The 18820-nt window shown below is 32.3% G+C and overlaps 1 protein-coding gene across 4 annotated transcripts in view; it reads left to right on the forward strand.

Annotated features, from left to right (window-relative positions):
• Nucleotides 1-18820, forward strand: part of LOC124362447 (protein scarlet-like) — a 47760-nt gene that overhangs the window by 20036 nt on the left and 8904 nt on the right. For all 4 annotated transcript variants that reach the window (XM_046816962.1, XM_046816960.1, XM_046816961.1 and 1 more), the window contains exons 7-12: nt 344-585; nt 2652-2877; nt 7708-7739; nt 11765-11870; nt 16513-16737; nt 17807-17942. In XM_046816962.1, the coding sequence (XP_046672918.1) occupies nt 344-585; nt 2652-2877; nt 7708-7739; nt 11765-11870; nt 16513-16737; nt 17807-17942 (967 nt within the window). The remainder of the gene's footprint in view (nt 1-343; nt 586-2651; nt 2878-7707; nt 7740-11764; nt 11871-16512; nt 16738-17806; nt 17943-18820) is intronic.

An 18820-nucleotide genomic window follows, 5' to 3' on the forward strand; every position in this document is an offset into this window, starting at 1 on the left:
GATACTCAATCACGTAAAAAGTAACTGAAACATTACATAGACATTCTTACGGTTCCTGATTAACATATAGACATATTCATATTTCAAAAATCACTCCAGACTATGCCCCACTAGTGATGAAATATCCCTTTTTGACTTAATCAGTAGATAGTAAACGTCTTTTTGTAATCTACTGTCCTTTTTTAAAACGTTGTAAATGTTAAAATTACGTTTATAGTTTGAAAGCATAGAGTAAGCTTAAAAGTAATGTAACACTTCTTATGCCAACCTTTTCTGTAATCACTGTTGAGTACAGAGGTTATCCAGATAATAAAACTTGATTAACATCGGCTTTGCATGCCAGATGTTGACCGATCCCACCTTGCTCTTCTGTGATGAGCCGACTACAGGTCTGGATAGCTACAGTGCAGGCGCAGTAGTAGAGCGACTGCGCAGTCTAGCTGTACGGGGCAAGACCGTAATTTGCTCCATCCATCAGCCCACATCCGGCATCTTCGAACTGTTCCACAGTGTCATCCTTTTGGCACCTGGGGGCGAGCTTGCCTATCAGGGCGGTCCTCAGCATGCCCTCGCACACTTCAACAGGTAATGGTGGCTACAGAGAGTACTAATGGGATTAGTTAGATTTATATCACAGACAGTAGTATTCACACATTCCACAAATTATTATCAAAATACCCCATCAGAGTCCAATGACATTTTTAACCCAAATGGATGTGGTCCATTAAAATTAATAACACTAATCACTTGTTTATAAATTGTAAAGTGTAGATCTTCTAAACCACTTTTGAACTAATTTGTCTTAGGATCTCAATTAATCCTATTGAAAATTTGAACAAATCTCTAAACGCTGTATAATTATATTTTTAAACCTTTAGGAGAAATACAAATCTTAAGTCACTATTTAGATATTATGGGAATTAAAAATGAACAGCTGCTAAACTAATGTTTAGTAAAAATACCTAATATTCTTGGAACATTATAACATTTAAGTACAGAAATCCCTATTAAGCGATTTGTTTTAACTAATTTGTTTTATAAAACAATAAATATATGTTACACATAAATACCAACATATAATTCTTGAACTGGTGGTGCTCCTGGCACGCTTTTTCAGCTGTTTGTAAGATTTTTATTAACCTTTTTGGGACTCATTATAAAGTACTAACTTCTCTATCTGATTGTATTTAAATGTTCAGTTAAAGTACAGTGTTGTATTATTTGAACTAACACTTTATTTGGAAAAATAGAGTAATGCAAGATATTTTTAATGATTACGTTTTAAATGTAGAGGTAAAACAAGGTATAACAATGGTTTTTTTGTTACACCATTATATTGTTACTTTATAATTTATTACTTAAAACTAATATTTTGTTGTATGTAAACAAAAATCCCAAGTTTAATGTATATTATAAAGCTGTTGGTGCATCAAATCATATTTTTTTATTGAATATGGTGTATCTTAACTTCTTTTGTTTTGTATTACTGCTCCAATAAACTGTAAAATATAAAATTTATACATATTCATATTTTTAGGGCTATCTAGGTCTAGATCAGTTTGAGGAGGCAAATGGGTCTTTAATTAATCACTGGATGTTAAATCACCATCTAGTATATCACTATGTCATTAATTTGTAATCAATGTGTACTTGCAGCCATCAGAAAAATAAATAGCACAAAATGAATAATTCACACGTTGTTTCAACACTATAATTTAGCAACTCAATCCGAAGTACGAGTATATAGCAATTGCCTGTTAGAGGATAAAAGCCTCACCCTGACTGTGAATCAGAGCAGAAGCTAGAGTTAGAGCTCTATATTGTCTTCTGTGATCAAGTAAACAAGGAGTTACCACTATCACCCTTTCTCTTATTGCAATCACAACCAATCAACCATGATGGGTTATCAAAACCATTATGAGCATTATCACAACCATTATGAGCATTATCACAACCAAATTCATCTGGTTGTATACATTACTAAAGCTTTAATTAATGTTTTTTGAAATTTATAATTTGCAGAAGATTGGGCTCTTTTGTATAAAAGGCCTCACTCACTCACTGCTTAGTTTCTTTTAGCTCTACTTGTTTTTTCTTGATGCTATAAATCATACGCTTACTTAAAACAAAAAGCTCATATATCTTTGTCAAATTCTCCGTTTCAAGAGCGAAGAGGGTTCAGAATCCTTACATCCTAGTGTCACATTACCCTTGAACTGTCCTCCAAATAGCTTGGTTCATGCATCATGCCACCAATCCCAGTCATTGTGCAGTGTTGTTGGTGATTGCACATATAGCTTCTTCACACAGTTTAGGCTGTCAAACATTGCAGTGAATTTTTGTCACCAACAACTTTCCTGAAGTCAGGCCAAGCTTATTCAGCATGTCTACCATTTATTTGAAAAAAGTTGATGAGATCGGATAGTTTCATTTGAAACCCCAGCTTCTGCAATTACTTTTCTATTATTAGTAAAAATAAGTCAGCCATAATAATAGGTTCAGAACTATTAGGTTCAGAACTATGCTTGTAGTGCCACAGTATGGTGTAGATTCAAGTGGGACATCTTAGAACATTTCTGTTACAATGCATTTTAAAACTTTTAATTTTGTTGCACATACGCAATTTAATGGAAATTGGTTTTATGTTTCAGCCTTAATATTGTCTGTCCAACTTCGTACAACTTGGCAGAATTCTTAGTGTCACAATTGAATGTAACAGACGATCCTGACTCCCAGACGAAAATACAAAGGATTTGCTCAAAATACTTAGAATCAGATGTTGGAAAAGAGCATGATCGAAAACTGGAAAAGTTGAAACAACGTAAGAAGCAAAACAACATTATTGAAGTGAGCAACGGTATAGCACATTACGGTGAGGTATGTAATTTTGGTGATCATGAATCAATTTACAGGCTGTCATAAAAATTGTTTATTTCTACTTTCAAAAGTTAAATAGGAAGTCTGTAAATTCTTCTAATGATACTGTATTAAGGGAATAATTCTATTTATCTAAGCCGAAATTTTCATTAGTAGTTTAAATATATAATGTTTACCTTACTCAAAAGTTCATAAAATAAGTACAGCTAATATTTTTTTACAGTCAGCTAATGATTAAATCATTTGTTTAAAATACAAGAACGAAGCTAATAACCTATTTTAGTTTTTTTAATACTTAGAAGTTATGCATATTCCTTAAAGAGATCAAAATTTACTTTACTATGTTATATAATTGCTTTATTGTAGTGTGTTTATACATGTTTCTAAGTTTGTCAGCCTAAGTTAGACAATTATTAAAAATTTAAAACTTATTAAAATTTTAAATATTAAAATATTAACATATTGTGAAATTATATATATATATATATATATATATATATATATATATATATATATATATATATATATAAATCACTTGTATGTTTTAATGTATGGATTTAATGATTTATTACGAAAACACTAATGTAAAAAAACACAAACCGGCAGATAGACAGAAAACTAAGCATTATAGGACATTTATTGACAAGACCATCTTTTCTTTTATTGAATATGTTCAATTATTCCAATGAAATAATGATGGACTTTTTACAAAAATACAAAATCAGCTTTAAAATCAAAAGATGAGAAAATTACTAACCGTCTTTAGATTCAGAAGTGTTGGAGGAGGGAGGGGGTAGATAGCTATGCAATACTTGGAGTTATAAATCAATTCACTTACCTTAAGTAAAGGATACTTTGATCGGAGTTATGCAGCAACTTAACTTAGTTTCTGATAAAATTTAATTAATTGATAAATATTGATGTTATAACCATATTATCTATCTTTAAATATCTGATACACTAAGTAAATATGAAAAATAAAAACATATGGTAACTATAACTACCTACAACTAAACAGCCTACATATCAGCCACAGACACTAATTGGTAATTTGCCTTAAATCACAAAGAAAACTATGCAGTTTCTGTCAACATAAATAAACAAATATATATGTATAGTATATTTATAATCTATAATTAAATATCTATATCTAATTAGTGTCTATAATCAAATGCAAGATTCTTCAGTATGGTCTATGTGAAAAGTATGCTTTAGCCTATATTTTAATTTAAGATCCGAATCACCAAAACTATGTTTTAAACCAGTTGTGTTCCAACCATTACAAATAAATCCACTGACTAAAATTAAAGGGACATGTTGGTTAGCTGCTGGCTGAGCATCCACATACAAATATGAGGCTGAAGTTTTAAACTGTGATAAATTGTGATTTATCTCAAATCCCAGTATGTTGTAATTCAGAAACTTATATTTTAATGTGTTAATCCTAGTGAACAATTAAAAAAACAACTATGTGATAATGGCACCAGTGTTAGTAGTATATTTTTATTAAAGATTAAGACTAACTTAATTAAAAGTTTTTTTTAGATGTAAAACCTGTGAAATATATAAAGCTTTTTTGTAACATAGTTTTAGAGTGTCTATAAATTACTCTATCAAACTTCACCATTTGCATTGTCTGGTCAAAATACATAAGAAATCTCTTATAAAGTATACTCTTACTTTGTTTAGGTTACTGTCTGTCAGACTGTGTTTTTGTATGAAAAAATTATAACTTTAAATTAAGTAAAGGTATGCAATTCAAACTTTGCAAAATGTTTAGTCTAATTAAGGTCTGTTTTAAAACATGTTTTAGAATTATACAGGGTGATTCGGTTAGTGTTACCGGCACTTTCTGAGCTGATTGTACTATAAAAAATAAAGAAAAAAGTTCATATAAACATGGGTCCGGAAATGCTTCCTTACTGGGTTATGGCCAATTGAAGATTTCACCAAAAATTGTGTGCAGGAGGTCAAATGATGATTTGCCGCGTGTTTATGAAGAGATATTTATAGGCGAATGCAACTTTTTCTAACGGATTTTTAGATGAGAAATTGAATAAAGTTCATCTCATAGCTGTATCTCATTTAGTTTTTTTTTGTTATACTACAAAAAATCAGAAATAAAATAATTTTGAAAACACTTTTTTAAGGTTTAACGGACAATTATTTTGTTAAATAGGCATTGAAGACCCACATTTTTACAAAGAAACTTGCAGAAAATTTAATTCTGAATAAAATTATGTGCCACACGGCTATTAACAGCGAAGTATTAGTTTCTGGAATTTAATTTTACAACAAACATTCTACCAAGCAAGAAATTCCAAAGCAAAGGAAAACCGCATTTTAATGACATAGAGTAGCCTACACATAAGATTTATTAGGATGCAATTTAAATTAAATTTTAAATAAATTATTGTTTTTCATCTAAAGCTTATAATACTACGTACCACTTTCATAACAGGTGTTCAAAAATCAGTCCTTGTACTTCAATACACTTAGCAGCTCGCTTTCTGATTGATCGAGTTATCCTCCGCAACGCTGCACGATTGTTTTTTATTTGTGTGCGGCGGCATCTTCAATTCGATTTATTAACTCTTCACGTGTATTTACTTTTTCCTGGTACACCAGGTTCTTCATCCAACCCCATATACAGAAATCTAATGGAGTTAGATCTGGTGATCTTGGTGGCCAAGTGTGTGGTCCACCGCGACCAATCCATCGCCCGGGAAACTGCTCGTTTAAGTGCATTGTTACATTATGGGAAAAGTGGGCAGGGGCACCATCATGTTGATAAATAATATTGCACCTTGCTGCTAATGGAACATCTTCTAATAATAGTGGTAGTTGTTCTGTAAGGAATTCTAGGTACATGCGGGAATTTAGATGTCCTCGGAGAATGAATGGTCCTATTAATCGATCATGAATGAGTCCACACCATACATTTACACTAAATCTGTGTTGAAAGTTGCGCACAATTGTACTATGTGGATTTCCCTCTGCCCAAGTGTGTTCATTGTTAAGGTTGTTGACGCCATCTCGGGTAAATTGAGCTTCATCAGTGAATAAAATGGTTCTATGATGTTGACGGTTTCTAATTAACCAGTTGCAAAATTCCAATCGAAGAGGAGGATCTGTTGGTTGAATACTTTGAACTTGTTGTTTATGGTAAGGGAACATGCTATTTTTGCGCAAAGTTCTCCATACTTCAGACTGAGACACTGCGAATCACCTAGAAAGACGCCGTGTACTGACACCAGGACTGCGTTCAGTAGCCATGATTATAGCCTCTTCCATATCTACATTATTCTGGGCAGGGCGATCCCGATAATTATTAATACTAGGAAGTTTACCTGTTACTCTTAGGGTACGAAATGATCCACTGATCGTTTTTGGGTTTGGAACTCTGCGATTAGGAAATCGTCTTCGGTATTCTGCAGTAGCAGCGGTTGCATTTCCGTCACAAACGCCTAAGACAAATACCATGTCGGCATATTCTTCCGTTGTAAATAACAAAGGCATTGCAATTGTGATAGTAAGTTACTTTAAAATACACTTCACTAACAAACGAGTAGTAAATTAATTGTATTAAATTGCACTCATTAAACTAGTACAGAATTGGTAACAAATAATTTGGATTCCTCAATAAATTGCAGTGTATTGTTGAACAGCTGATTTGTGATACCAACTTATAAAAACATAATTTACCTTCTGTAAAGCTAACGTGACAAAGATATGTAGGTACATGATGTAACCATTTGGATAGTCCTAAAAAGTAATAGTATTATTGTTTTTTAGTTGAGCCTTAATCTATTAAAATCGTATTTACAATTGTATGCTAATCAATTATTTGTGTACCTTATATCATTACATTACGGTGTTTATTTACTAAATACGTATTTCTTGCTTGGTAGAATGTTTGTTGTAAAATTAAATTCCAGAAACTAATACTTCGCTGTTAATAGCCGTGTGGCACATAATTTTATTCAGAATTAAATTTTCTGCAAGTTTTTTTTGTAAAAATGTGGGTCTTCAATGCCTATTTAACAAAATAATTGTCCGTTAAACCTTAAAAAAGTGTTTTCAAAATTATTTTATTTCTGTTTTTTGTAGTATAACAAAAAAACTAAATGAGATACAGCTATGAGATGAACTTTATTCAATTTCTCATCTAAAAATCCGTTAGAAAAAGTTGCATTCGCCTATAAATATTTCTTCATAAACACGCGGCAAATCATCATTTGACCTCCTGCACAGAATTTTTGGTGAAATCTTCAATTGGCCATAACCCAGTAAGGAAGCATTTCCGGACCCATGTTTATATGAACTTTTTTCTTTATTTTTTATAGTACAATCAGCTCAGAAAGTGCCGGTAACACTAACCGAATCACCCTGTATAAAATCAGGTTTCAATATGGTGGCCATACCAAAGTTCAGGCTGAAATAACTCAAAAATGGGAAATTGTATAAAAAAAATTATGAGAATACTAGAATATGGGTTACTTTTAGTTAAAACATTTAATATAAAATTTATTTTCCTCTGATTATTTATTTTTGTTTTGTGTTGTTGTTGATTATTTATAATAACCAAATAATAAATGTTTTACTGAGTGCCATCCCTCACTTTAAATACACCATCTGTATCCGTATCTGTACATTACAGAAAAGTGGTTTGTGAAGTGTTTATTTATGGTTAACTGTTAAAAAATACGTTCCTAACTTTAGATGAGTGTTAACAATATACATTCAGTAGACATCAGGATAATAATAATGTCTATAACTGTTTAACTTTTAACTTAAGTAACATAACAAAAGTATGTTTTGTTTTTTCAGCTGGAAGATGAATTCCAGAAATACATAAATATGTGAGTATACTAAATATTGCTCTACAAGGGTAGCTCATTAGATAAAATAAAGTTTTTCCAGCTCAGTTCTGCCCCTAGGCCCAAGAAAGAAATTAATGATCAGCAGTACTAGTTTTGATGAGGGTTGAAATGGAAAGTTGTCAAAAGGGTTCAAATATCCAATGTACAATTTTTCTAAGGTTATATATTTTATACACATTAACATATTATGAAAAGAAGACAATTTCTATGTTTAATGGTGACTTTCAGTCTCTATCTTATTGACTGATGATGATATAACTAATTACATGTTAACACTATTATAAACATGTTATGAAACACATTACTCTAGCCATAGATTTGTGAAGAAGGAAACCAAGTGTTTAAGCAGACAGGGAATTGGTATACAGAAATACTACAAATAAAGTGCAAGAGCAAATTTTAGCTGGATTCAGTTATTTTTTACAAACAATTTCATGGCAAAAATGTTTTTCTGTATTTATAAAAAATGTTATTTATTTCATGATACTGTACTCTTTTGAATGTACAAAACAATTTCAATCTAAATTTTATAACCACTGTTATAAATAAATTATAATATATAGTTATAAATGTACACATTAGCTCACTTTTGTGAATTTATAATAGAAAAATCCTCATAAATACAATTTATATATATAAGAAAAGACCAAAAATGGGTTACATATGAAGATTTTAAAACTTAAAATAGTGGAGCTAAAAAAATGTAGGTTGCCAAATATACTTTCCTTAAAAAAAGAAATTAGAAAAAAAGACCATTCTTAATCAAGCGATATAATTATATTCTCAAAAACCAAATATACAATTAAATTCAAAAGTCTTCGTACAAAAACAAAGCAACTTGGGAATGTAATCAGGTTGAAGACAGGGAGAGTTAAGTACTCAAAGTAACATATGCTTAATAAATGAAGACAGGGTACTAAATAATCCATTGAAGGTCAAAGAAACATTCAACAACTTTTATGTTGTCTGTTGATAATTTAATCATACCCAATATTACGCCACCTAAACAATCTAAAGTTTTCAACTTAAAGACAAAATCAAAATGTCTTTTCACACCAGTATCTGGATCATCTGATGTTTTTAGAGTTATTTGTTCTTTTGAAAATAAATATTCATCTGGAGCGGATGAAATACGAATGACCCTAATAAAAAATCAGCAATAAATATTTTGATGCCATTAGTACATTTAATCACCTTCTCATTCATTAATGGATATTTCTCAAATAAACTGAAAAGGGGAAAATGTCAGAGACGTTACAAGCTCTGGATATTGTAAACACTCAAGAAAATACAATTGCAAATATCAAACTAAAACATGGGTACCTCAGGGATGCATATGGGGATCTTTTACTATTTCTATGCCATCTAGGAGATCTGCCAGAGAAAGTTAGTATAAGTTGTACGTGTTTACATGCAGATGATCTTAATCTGGATTTAAAAATTGACCTAAACTTACTAATTAGAACAAATCAGACAACATTTTTATGACTATAGTATGAGAAATTGCATGACTAGCCGTTTGGCTTTAATGTTTTTTAATTATACAAGTAGATCTGTAGTAATAAAATGAATAATGGTGTTCTCACAAGAAATATATATATCTCACAATATATCTCAACCTTATATGCATTTAACAGTAGTTTATTTGCCTTAACCCTGGCTTGCAATGATATGTCTCGTTCCATTGTTGTGATGGAAACGATACAGTATGTCTAAGAATATCACAATGAAGTTGTCCTGCAACTTAACTTTTATACTACTATATTATACAAAATTATATAAGGGACCTTAAGAACAGGAACAAATGTACCAAAATCTACTACATGCAATTAAGCAGTGATCAGTAATTTCCATATCAAAGACAGAAATTTTCCTTGCAGTATACAGATTTGATCTGAACAAAATGTAATCAATCAAAGAAGACGACTCACCCTGTACTGAGAATGAGCATGAGAAACATCTTTATTCTGTTTCAGTGCTGCTCAGTGATTTTATTTACTTGGGGACATAAAAACTTGTGTTGAGTTTTTTTAAAGATTGTCAAGGTGCAGGGTCACAGTAATTTTTGTTATCTTTTCATCGAGTATCAATACTAATAAGTTGGTCAAAACCTACATTTGACATACTGTTTAGATAATTATCTGGTTTCTAAATTACAATTTATTTAAACCTTCAAGGAAAGTAACATCATAAAAATGTCAAGACAAACATTGGCATAGATTATTTAAAACTTTAACTTCAGATGAGTGCCAACGATATAAGCCTAATATGTAAAATTAAACATTATTGAAATGACAAGATGCCATAATAGCATAACAGCCTTCTAAGCAACAATCACACAACACAGAAGAAATAGATTCATGAACATATGTACATAATAAAGCCACTTTTGTGTGATACATGAAAGAAACATACAGTTGGTAATTACTAATACTGTACAAAGCAGCTTCATCATTATTTACGAACTATGCCTACAAGAGAACCATTATTTATGGCTTAATATTTTTTTAAATAGATAAAAAATGTAAAATTTCTATTTGTACAACATTTACTAATGTTTTAATACAGGAAACAAAACAAATTATTGATAACTCCTACATAATAAAAAAGTGCTACAGATCATCTAAACTTTTAGAACTAAAATGATTGTATTATAAAACATAAAAAACAGTAATATATAACTCAAATTTCTTATACACAAATAAATAATTATTTGAATAAATTATAAAAAATAAATAATAATCGTTATAAGACCAACAAGAGAATAAACATATAAAATATATAACCAAATGAAAATAATGAATAAATTACAACAAACAATAAAGTATAACTGTTTTGGCAGCAATATTCATAACAATGTTTAAAAATAACAAAAAGTTTTATTGCTATAAACCATTAAGCTAAAATACATGTGATTGGCAAAGGTCATGTTATAGCAAAAGCAATTAAAGCCAATCATGTATAATATGAATATAACAAAAGTGAAGAAAGCTACACAATAATCACTGACCTCACAACAGAACATCAACCAAGTTGTAAGATGGGTTTGCTTGAGCTACAAAAAAAAAAGAAAAAAAGAACAATATTAAAAAACTAATTTTACAAAATTTAAAATACGCATAAGATTAGATTGCAGTTACAATAAAATACAATTCATAGTGTACTCATTCATCGATACAGATTAAAAGGTGCTGCAGTAAAGTCACTGTTAAAATAATTTTATGTGCAATAAAAAGCTTGATCTTTTAACCAATTACTTACAACTAATTAAAATTTCTTCCTTGCAAACAGCCTAAATTGATACTCAAGTGGTTGCTCTGGAGAGACCTAGAGACACTTCTCCAATCTATACATTAACATTACAAACCTCTTCTAGCTGTATTTTTAGCATGATTGTATATATATATTTGAAACAACTTTGATGTATCCATATGTTTTGAAACATTTTTATTCACAATGAAATCAGTGTTTTGACATTTACTGGGACCGGCATGTATTCCACATACATCAATAATAAGCAGTGTATGGTTTAGCTTAACCTGAAATTAATGATCACTAACAAAATTGAAAGTGGTTTTCTTCCTTTATGGCTTGTTATCTCTCAAATACCCAATAATGAACATGTACATCATATGGAAGTCTCTATCCCTGCCCAGATACAGTCATGTCAATAGGCCTCTTATTATTTATTAACTGTTTGTTTTACATGTTTTTGTTTGATTTATTAATCGTGATATTGCATTATATGTTTTGTGCTGCGTTAAGTTTTAATTCACTTGAGAAGAGCATTCTAGTTAATCAACAACTACTTTTTTTATGAAGAACAAGCTGATGATGTAGCCACATTGGTACTTCTGAACCAGCCCATTTTTATTGAGTTGATCAACAGTGCATAAAAAATCTAGTCCTACATAAAATTTATCTTTATAAATTGGTTATGTTAGGTAAGTTAATATTATCTATTTATCCAGTAAATGAATATAATTCTGAGATGTTTGTTATAGTCAATCTCCAACATGGTTCACTCAGCTGTACTGCCTCGTCTGGAGATCTTTTGTGGAAATATTTCGAAATCCTCAAGAGCAATTCATAAGACTGACCTTTTACATGGTAATATATTTTAATGCTGTTTAGTTAGTATTTTTTTCAACTCAAAGTCAATTCAAACCTAGATATATTGAGGTTATACTAGGAGCAATAAACCGAATATGCTGGTGTTGCGCTATATCCAGTAAATAGTAATGAGCCTTCTGCATTGTATGCTTCTGTGATCTAACTCTTTTTCACATGTAAAATAGTTCTCATTTATTTAAATCTTGTTCAAAAAGTGTTTGGTTCAAACCCAAATTTCAAATGTGTGCTTTAAAATGGTATTATAATTTTGTTCTAAAATTTATCATAAACTTTGTACAGAGGACTTTAAAAAAAAATCAAACCTTCATAGCCTTATATTATATAAGTCAGAGACAGCTCTCATACTTTTGAGCACACACAGGGGAGTACTTAATGTATTGTTTATCTACATTTAGAGTACTATAGGTAAACCACTTACCAAAAGACACTGGGCAATTGTAGTACACAGGATGGGGTAAATACCCCTCTGCCACTGTGATGCCGCCACCTCCCAGTATCCCCACCACTGTTCAGCACTCGCCCACTCACTCTATCCTCTGATCTGGTCACTGCCACTTAGTGGCTAACCTCACACTAAAACGCAACCTCCCTGGATACGTCTATAGCTATCCAGAATGGTTTTCATTAATCACTTAGTCTCAACTTTATTGGAACCGCTTTACCCACTTTTAAAAATTGCCACTATTATACACCTTTACAATTCAATTTCAACATTCTAGATTAGATATGTAGTTGCTGGCTTTCCCTCTTCAGTTAGTAAAAAAGTAAACATAGAATGTTTGACCAATGCAGAGTCTCTTGTGTCCTACTATTTTAAGGTAAATTTTTAGATTTTGAACACAACAATCTTGACTTATCAGTTGATAAAAGCTCCTTCAGTGATACCAATGTAAGGTTTTAGGTATACCAAACTTGTTTTACAAACAGCTTTTGCTATAAATTAAGAATTTGTTCGTACATTTATATAGGATGCTCCTAGTATTACAATTTTAAGACGTAAATAAAGCGGCATAGATTTAAGAGTTTATTTTAATATGTGTTGATTTTTGCAAGTAATTTATCTAGCTAAACTACAAGTTCAGAGGAGACCAAAAGAAAAATTATTAAATTAAACATTAAAAAGTTCTAGATAGTCTATTTGTAGTATTGGATTAAATTTTGTTATTCCTTTTACATTAGACTAATTCATTTACTATGAAAATTGTAAAATTTTCATACAGAAAAAGGTAAATATTGTTACAAAATGATCAGCTGTTAGGTTTTGTATAATTTGTTATATGCTTTGTTTAATACACGAGGTTAACATAAAACATTCTTCAAGAACCACAGTAAATGTATCAATAACGTATAACCATTTTTATAGCTCAGTTGTAGTATGAAAAAGATGTTATAATGCTGTTTTATTAGTCGATTTCTTGGTTAGAGAATCAGTTGTTGCAAATTTTACTAAAGAAATAAATAACCAAAGAGTCCAAACAAAATGGTGCCTAAAATGGGATTTTGTAGAAGAATTAAAAACTTGTTTGCTATGTGTAAAACCTGGTATGTTTGTAAACAGAGCTCAAGAAAAAGCGAGAATGGAAACCTTAACACGGATGTTAAAAGAGCTGAGCAGCAATATCAGTGAAAAGAACAGAGAGTTAAATATAAGAAGTTAGATTATTAAAGTAAAGATATCATTAGTTTCAATATCAAGATAGATGAACAAAACAAACAATTAGCATAGAAATTCGAAGCAGGACAAATTTATTAAATTCAAAAATGAAACATTTTGATGAAAAATTTTAATTAGTTGAAAGAAACATGAAAGCTGTCACTCAAAATTTGAAAATTTAGAAAGATGCTAAAAGGAAATTGGAATACATAACTGAACAATTATAAAGACAAATAAATAACTTACAAGAAGAAATTACAGTTAAATATCAGGCTTGTAGGCATGAAGAATTAGTCCATGTTGAAACTAATCATAGGTCTATGCCAGAAAATTGCAGAAATAAAGGTAAGGTTAAGCCACCAAATTTTGATGGCAGTTCATCCTGGTCTGTTTTTTATTTGCAATTTGAATCTGCTGCAAACTTTAATCAGTGGATAGTGTCAAAGAAAATTGTTAATCTGGTCCTTTCTCTAATAGAGTGTGCTGTTGATAAGTTATAGACTTTACCAGCTGAGATAGACTATATCACATTACTGTTAGTATTAAATCAGTGGTATAGAGTGGATCATATGGACTGCGTAAACTATCATCAGTTGGAGTGTAGGGTAAAGAAAGGCGAGTCGCTGCAGGAGTTTGCCGCTGATATAGAAAAGCTGGCCTGCTTGTTGTATGCTAGCGCTTTCACAGATCTTAGACATCATCTAGCAGCACAGGCATTTGTCGATTACCTACAAGACTCAGATATAGAAGATGTTACTTCTGAGAAATTATGAAAGCGTGAGCACCGCTTTAATACAGGCTTCAACATTGGATGCAGCGAATAAGGCATCACATGGAACAGTTCCTTTGCGAGGAGTTTGCTATGCAAGTCATAAATAATGTAGCCATTATTATACAATGTATGTAAAGTGTTTATATGGCCAGACAGGACAGATGAAGTCATTGTGCTCAAAGAGGACATATCTAGCGTTCGAGTGCTGGGACTGCTGCAAAACGGTTCACTAGTGACAGGACTGTCTATGAGAGACGCAGCTAGGCATGGAGGACCAGGTGTAGCCTGGAAATAAGCTGTTAGAAAACTAAAACAGGCTGATGGGATGTATATCAGCTGAAAATCAGTGCTCCGGAGTCTATTGTATGTGCAACACTGTTGAGAAGAGACGGAGAGCCTGATAGTGCAAAGACAAGTGAATGGAATATATTGTCCTCTAACATTCTATACGATACAGGAGTGACTTCTTCGATTAATCATTTGCTTTGGAACAGGATGTATAAAATATCATGCTCAGAGATCCATGTTGCTTGACGGATTTTATGTAATTATTGGGATGTATTCACATTGAAGGTTGAATTTAGTCAAACGAACATCATATCAACACAGGTAATGCCCAACCAATTCGTCAGAGACCTAGACTAATGCTTTTTGTGAAATACCAAGACGTAAGAACGTTGTTAGAAGACATGAAGAAGCAGAATGTCATTGAAGAGTCTAGTAGTCCCTGGTCATTGTCTGTAGTTATGGTAAAGAAGAAAGATGGAGAGATGCGGTTCTGTGTAGACTATCAGAAGCTTAATGAGGTAACTAAGAAAGACAACTATCCGTTACCTCACATTGATGACATGTTAGACATAATGGGAGGATTACAATGGTTTTCTATGTTATGGTTCTATGTTCTATGTTCCACTTGACCTTCAAGTCAAGTGGAGCTATATCCTGAAGATAAGGAGAAGTTTGCATTTTGAACAGGTGAAGTGCTATGGCAGTTTACGGTCTAATCTATCTGGATGACATAATCAATATGGGAAAGACATTCTCCAAACACCAATCAAACCTGGAGACGTTTACAGATGGTTAATTTTAAATTAACATCACAGAAATGTAACCTCTTTAAACTTGAAGGTAGAGTGACAGAGGTTTTGCAAAAATTTCATGCTGGGGCATCAGGTGCACATTTGAGAAGCAACGATATAATGGAGAAGCTGCAGAACTGTTGGGTCAACTGTCAGACAAATGTGGATTTGTGGTGTCTACATTGTGATGCATGTGTCTCATGTAAAGGCCCAAAAGTTCGATCCAGGGGCAAGCTTCAGCAGTACCCCTAGTTGGTGTCACATGTAGAAGGATTGCTTGCCCATTTTTTTAAGACTGAGGCTGGAAATTGTTTTTACAATGGTAGTGATGGATTATTTTACTAAATGGCCTGAAGTTTATGTGATACCTCAGGAGTCTGAGACCATTGCAGAGACATTGGTAGGAAGATGGATCTGTTGCTACAGAGTGCCTATGCAGATACACAGTGACCAGGGTAGGAAATTTTAATCCAGCCTGTTCTAAGCCGTCTGCAAACACGTGGGAATGTGGAAAATTAGGATAACACCACTGCACCCACAGTTTGATGCTTTGGTTAAGCACTATAACCGTACTCTGGAAGAATACCTGAAAAAGTGGTAACACTAGCCAAAAGAATACAAAACTGCCTGTTTTCCTGTTAGCATATTGTTCAGTTGTACATCAAGGTACAGGTAGAACCCCTACTGAGATGTTATTTGGCCATGAATTATGCTTTCCATGCAGTGGCGTATCAAGGGTATCTGGTACCCTGAGCAATATTCTGTTTGTTACCTTTCCTTTACCACCAAAGAAATTTTTTAAGTTAACATTAAATATAAAAGTACAACAATTAAGTAATCTGGTCATTGAATAGTAAAATTCATACATGCACGTTATGACTAAACATATTTCAAAATGAATTTAAAATAACATTATTTTTGAATTTGTAGTTTGGTCATATCTATTACAGTTTAAGAATGTTAGGAAAACGTAATTCATATTTTGACTTTTAAAAGCATTTGTTTGATGTTTAATAATATTTATGATGTAGCAAAATAAATAATTAGATAAAATATTAAAACCATATAAATTTGTTCAATTTTCAGTATAGTTTGAATGCATTTTCATTTCAGTTCATCGGCCTGTTGATCTCTACTCCTTACGTAGGGCTGTCAGTTGACCAGGCTGGTATACAGAACATGCAAGGATGTCTGTATCTTGTGGTGGTGGAGACTATCTTCACCTTCACATACAGCGTGTTCCACACCTTCCCTTCGGAGATACCCATTTTGCTCAGGGAAATAGGAAATGGTCTGTACACACCGGGGCCTTACTACATTTCCAAGATGATTGTTCTGGTAAGTAGATGTTGATATAGTAGAGTTATTACCATTTTGTGAATAAATTGTGGTTTGTGTACAGTCACCCCAAAGTTACACCTTTTCATAAATTTCTTTTGTTACAAAATTAAACTAATTCAGATTTTGAAATACAATAATTTAAAATAAAAAATACAATTAGAGATGAATAATTTTACAAAACTGAATACTTGATTAAAAATATTTAAAAACATTCTTTTCTAATATGCAAAACAAAATTGCTGTCTTCCCCCTTTATTCTTTCTAGATAATATTATAAACTTCTGTGTCTTAAATGCCTGTGAACTAGAGTTCTTGGAGCATTCTCTATTAAATAAATGTTCTAGAGGAGTACCCATTATCACTAGTAACACCTCTAAGAGCACTATTCTATGCACTAATGGTTTTCAGACCCACATATCTCTGTATCAGTAAAACCTTTCCTTGTGGATCCCTAAATTGTAATACCCCATTCCATACCAGCTCACCATACATCATGGCTAACTGTCTCACTGCATCAGTAGCTGTGTATGTCTTTGCTTTTGGACGTCATACATAGCTCATTAATCAGGCAATAACTGCTGACTCCTTGATATGAGTTATAAAGTTGCTTTACTCTCCAGCCAGGCCCAGGTACTTCACCTCCGTTTTCAGTTACGCCAAAATTCTATTTCAAAAATAACATTCTTTACTATCACAAGCAAATTTTTGCCTCAGTTATTTCCTACATTAACACAATAGCCTGAGCAGTCAGCCTCCATGGCCATGTTTACCTTATCCATGAGTTCAATTTCATTTTGGCTATAATTGCCAAAGCTAGCTCATCAGCATGAATATCATGATCACATTCTCCAGCATTTCTAGTCACAGAACACCTTCATGGACAATGCTCCAAATTGTAGGACTCAGGTGAGATCTCTGGAGGACTCCAGTCATTTTATTAACTGTCTCGACCCATTGCGTTTGTTGTCATGAACTTACTAGTAGTAAAGAGTACAATCAAAATCTAATTCTGAAATTGTCATTAATCATTCATGTTGAATTAGTATTAATTGTTTGTTTGTTTCAGTTACCAAGAGCACTACTGGAACCGATACTCTACTCAGCGATGGTGTTTTGGATAGCAGGACTATTTGGAGGCTTTGCTGGTTTTATTCAGTTCTGTGTTCCGGTCATAGCGTGTGCTGTCACTGGCACTGCTTGGGGTAAAATACGTACCATTATTTTTCAGTTTTTAAAATTCTATTCAATTAAGCGTCTTACATTATATCAATCCCTCACTTTGATTCAAAATTAACCTGTTTACTTATTATAACAGTAGGTCCATGACTTATTTAACATTCCCTGTTAAAAATATTACTACACTGCAGCCACTATGAAAAGTGATTAGTTTACTTCTGACTCATCTATTGAAAGTTTTGTTGATAAGCTATATCAACTTCTTGATTTAGTTAATAATAGTGCTAAGTATCGTAACTATAAGACTGTTTTAGCTGGTGACATAAATATTGATCCCAGGAAATATTGTTCAACGTCGGTTAAGTTTCTCAACATTCTACAGTCTTAAGACTGTTTTTGTCTTAATTTTCTGCCTACTAGAGCAGACTCATGTCTAGATAATTTTATTTCTAACCTACACCCCACAATGTATAGCTGTGAAAGAGTGCAGTGTCATATCTCTGACCATCTAGGATTGCTTTTGAAGCTTAAAATTTTTTGCCCTTAGTCTGATAACCCGTCCTTACCTACCAGTAAGTTTGTAGAATCCAATTATAGTTATAGAGTGTTAAATGCTTTTGGTGTTGAGAGACTTAAATGGGTACTTTGGGATTATACCGACCACACCCAGACATGAATCGTTATTTGACATTTTGCTTCTACTGATTACTAGATTTTTTTTTTTTTTTTCTTAGGACAAGAAGCTTATAAATTGCACTTAGTCCTGTAAGAACCTTTGCGCTGCTTCCGGAGTGACAGGATATTCAGGATGGGTAAGGTTAGGGAGTAGGTGCCGCCTCCTATCGAGATCCATGAGGAAGAATTAGGGCACTACATCTCAAAGTCATCCCGGAAGAAGGGGAGG

Source organism: Homalodisca vitripennis, chromosome 5, assembly GCF_021130785.1.
Source record: "Homalodisca vitripennis isolate AUS2020 chromosome 5, UT_GWSS_2.1, whole genome shotgun sequence".
In the NCBI taxonomy this organism is placed as follows: Eukaryota; Metazoa; Arthropoda; class Insecta; order Hemiptera; family Cicadellidae; genus Homalodisca; species Homalodisca vitripennis.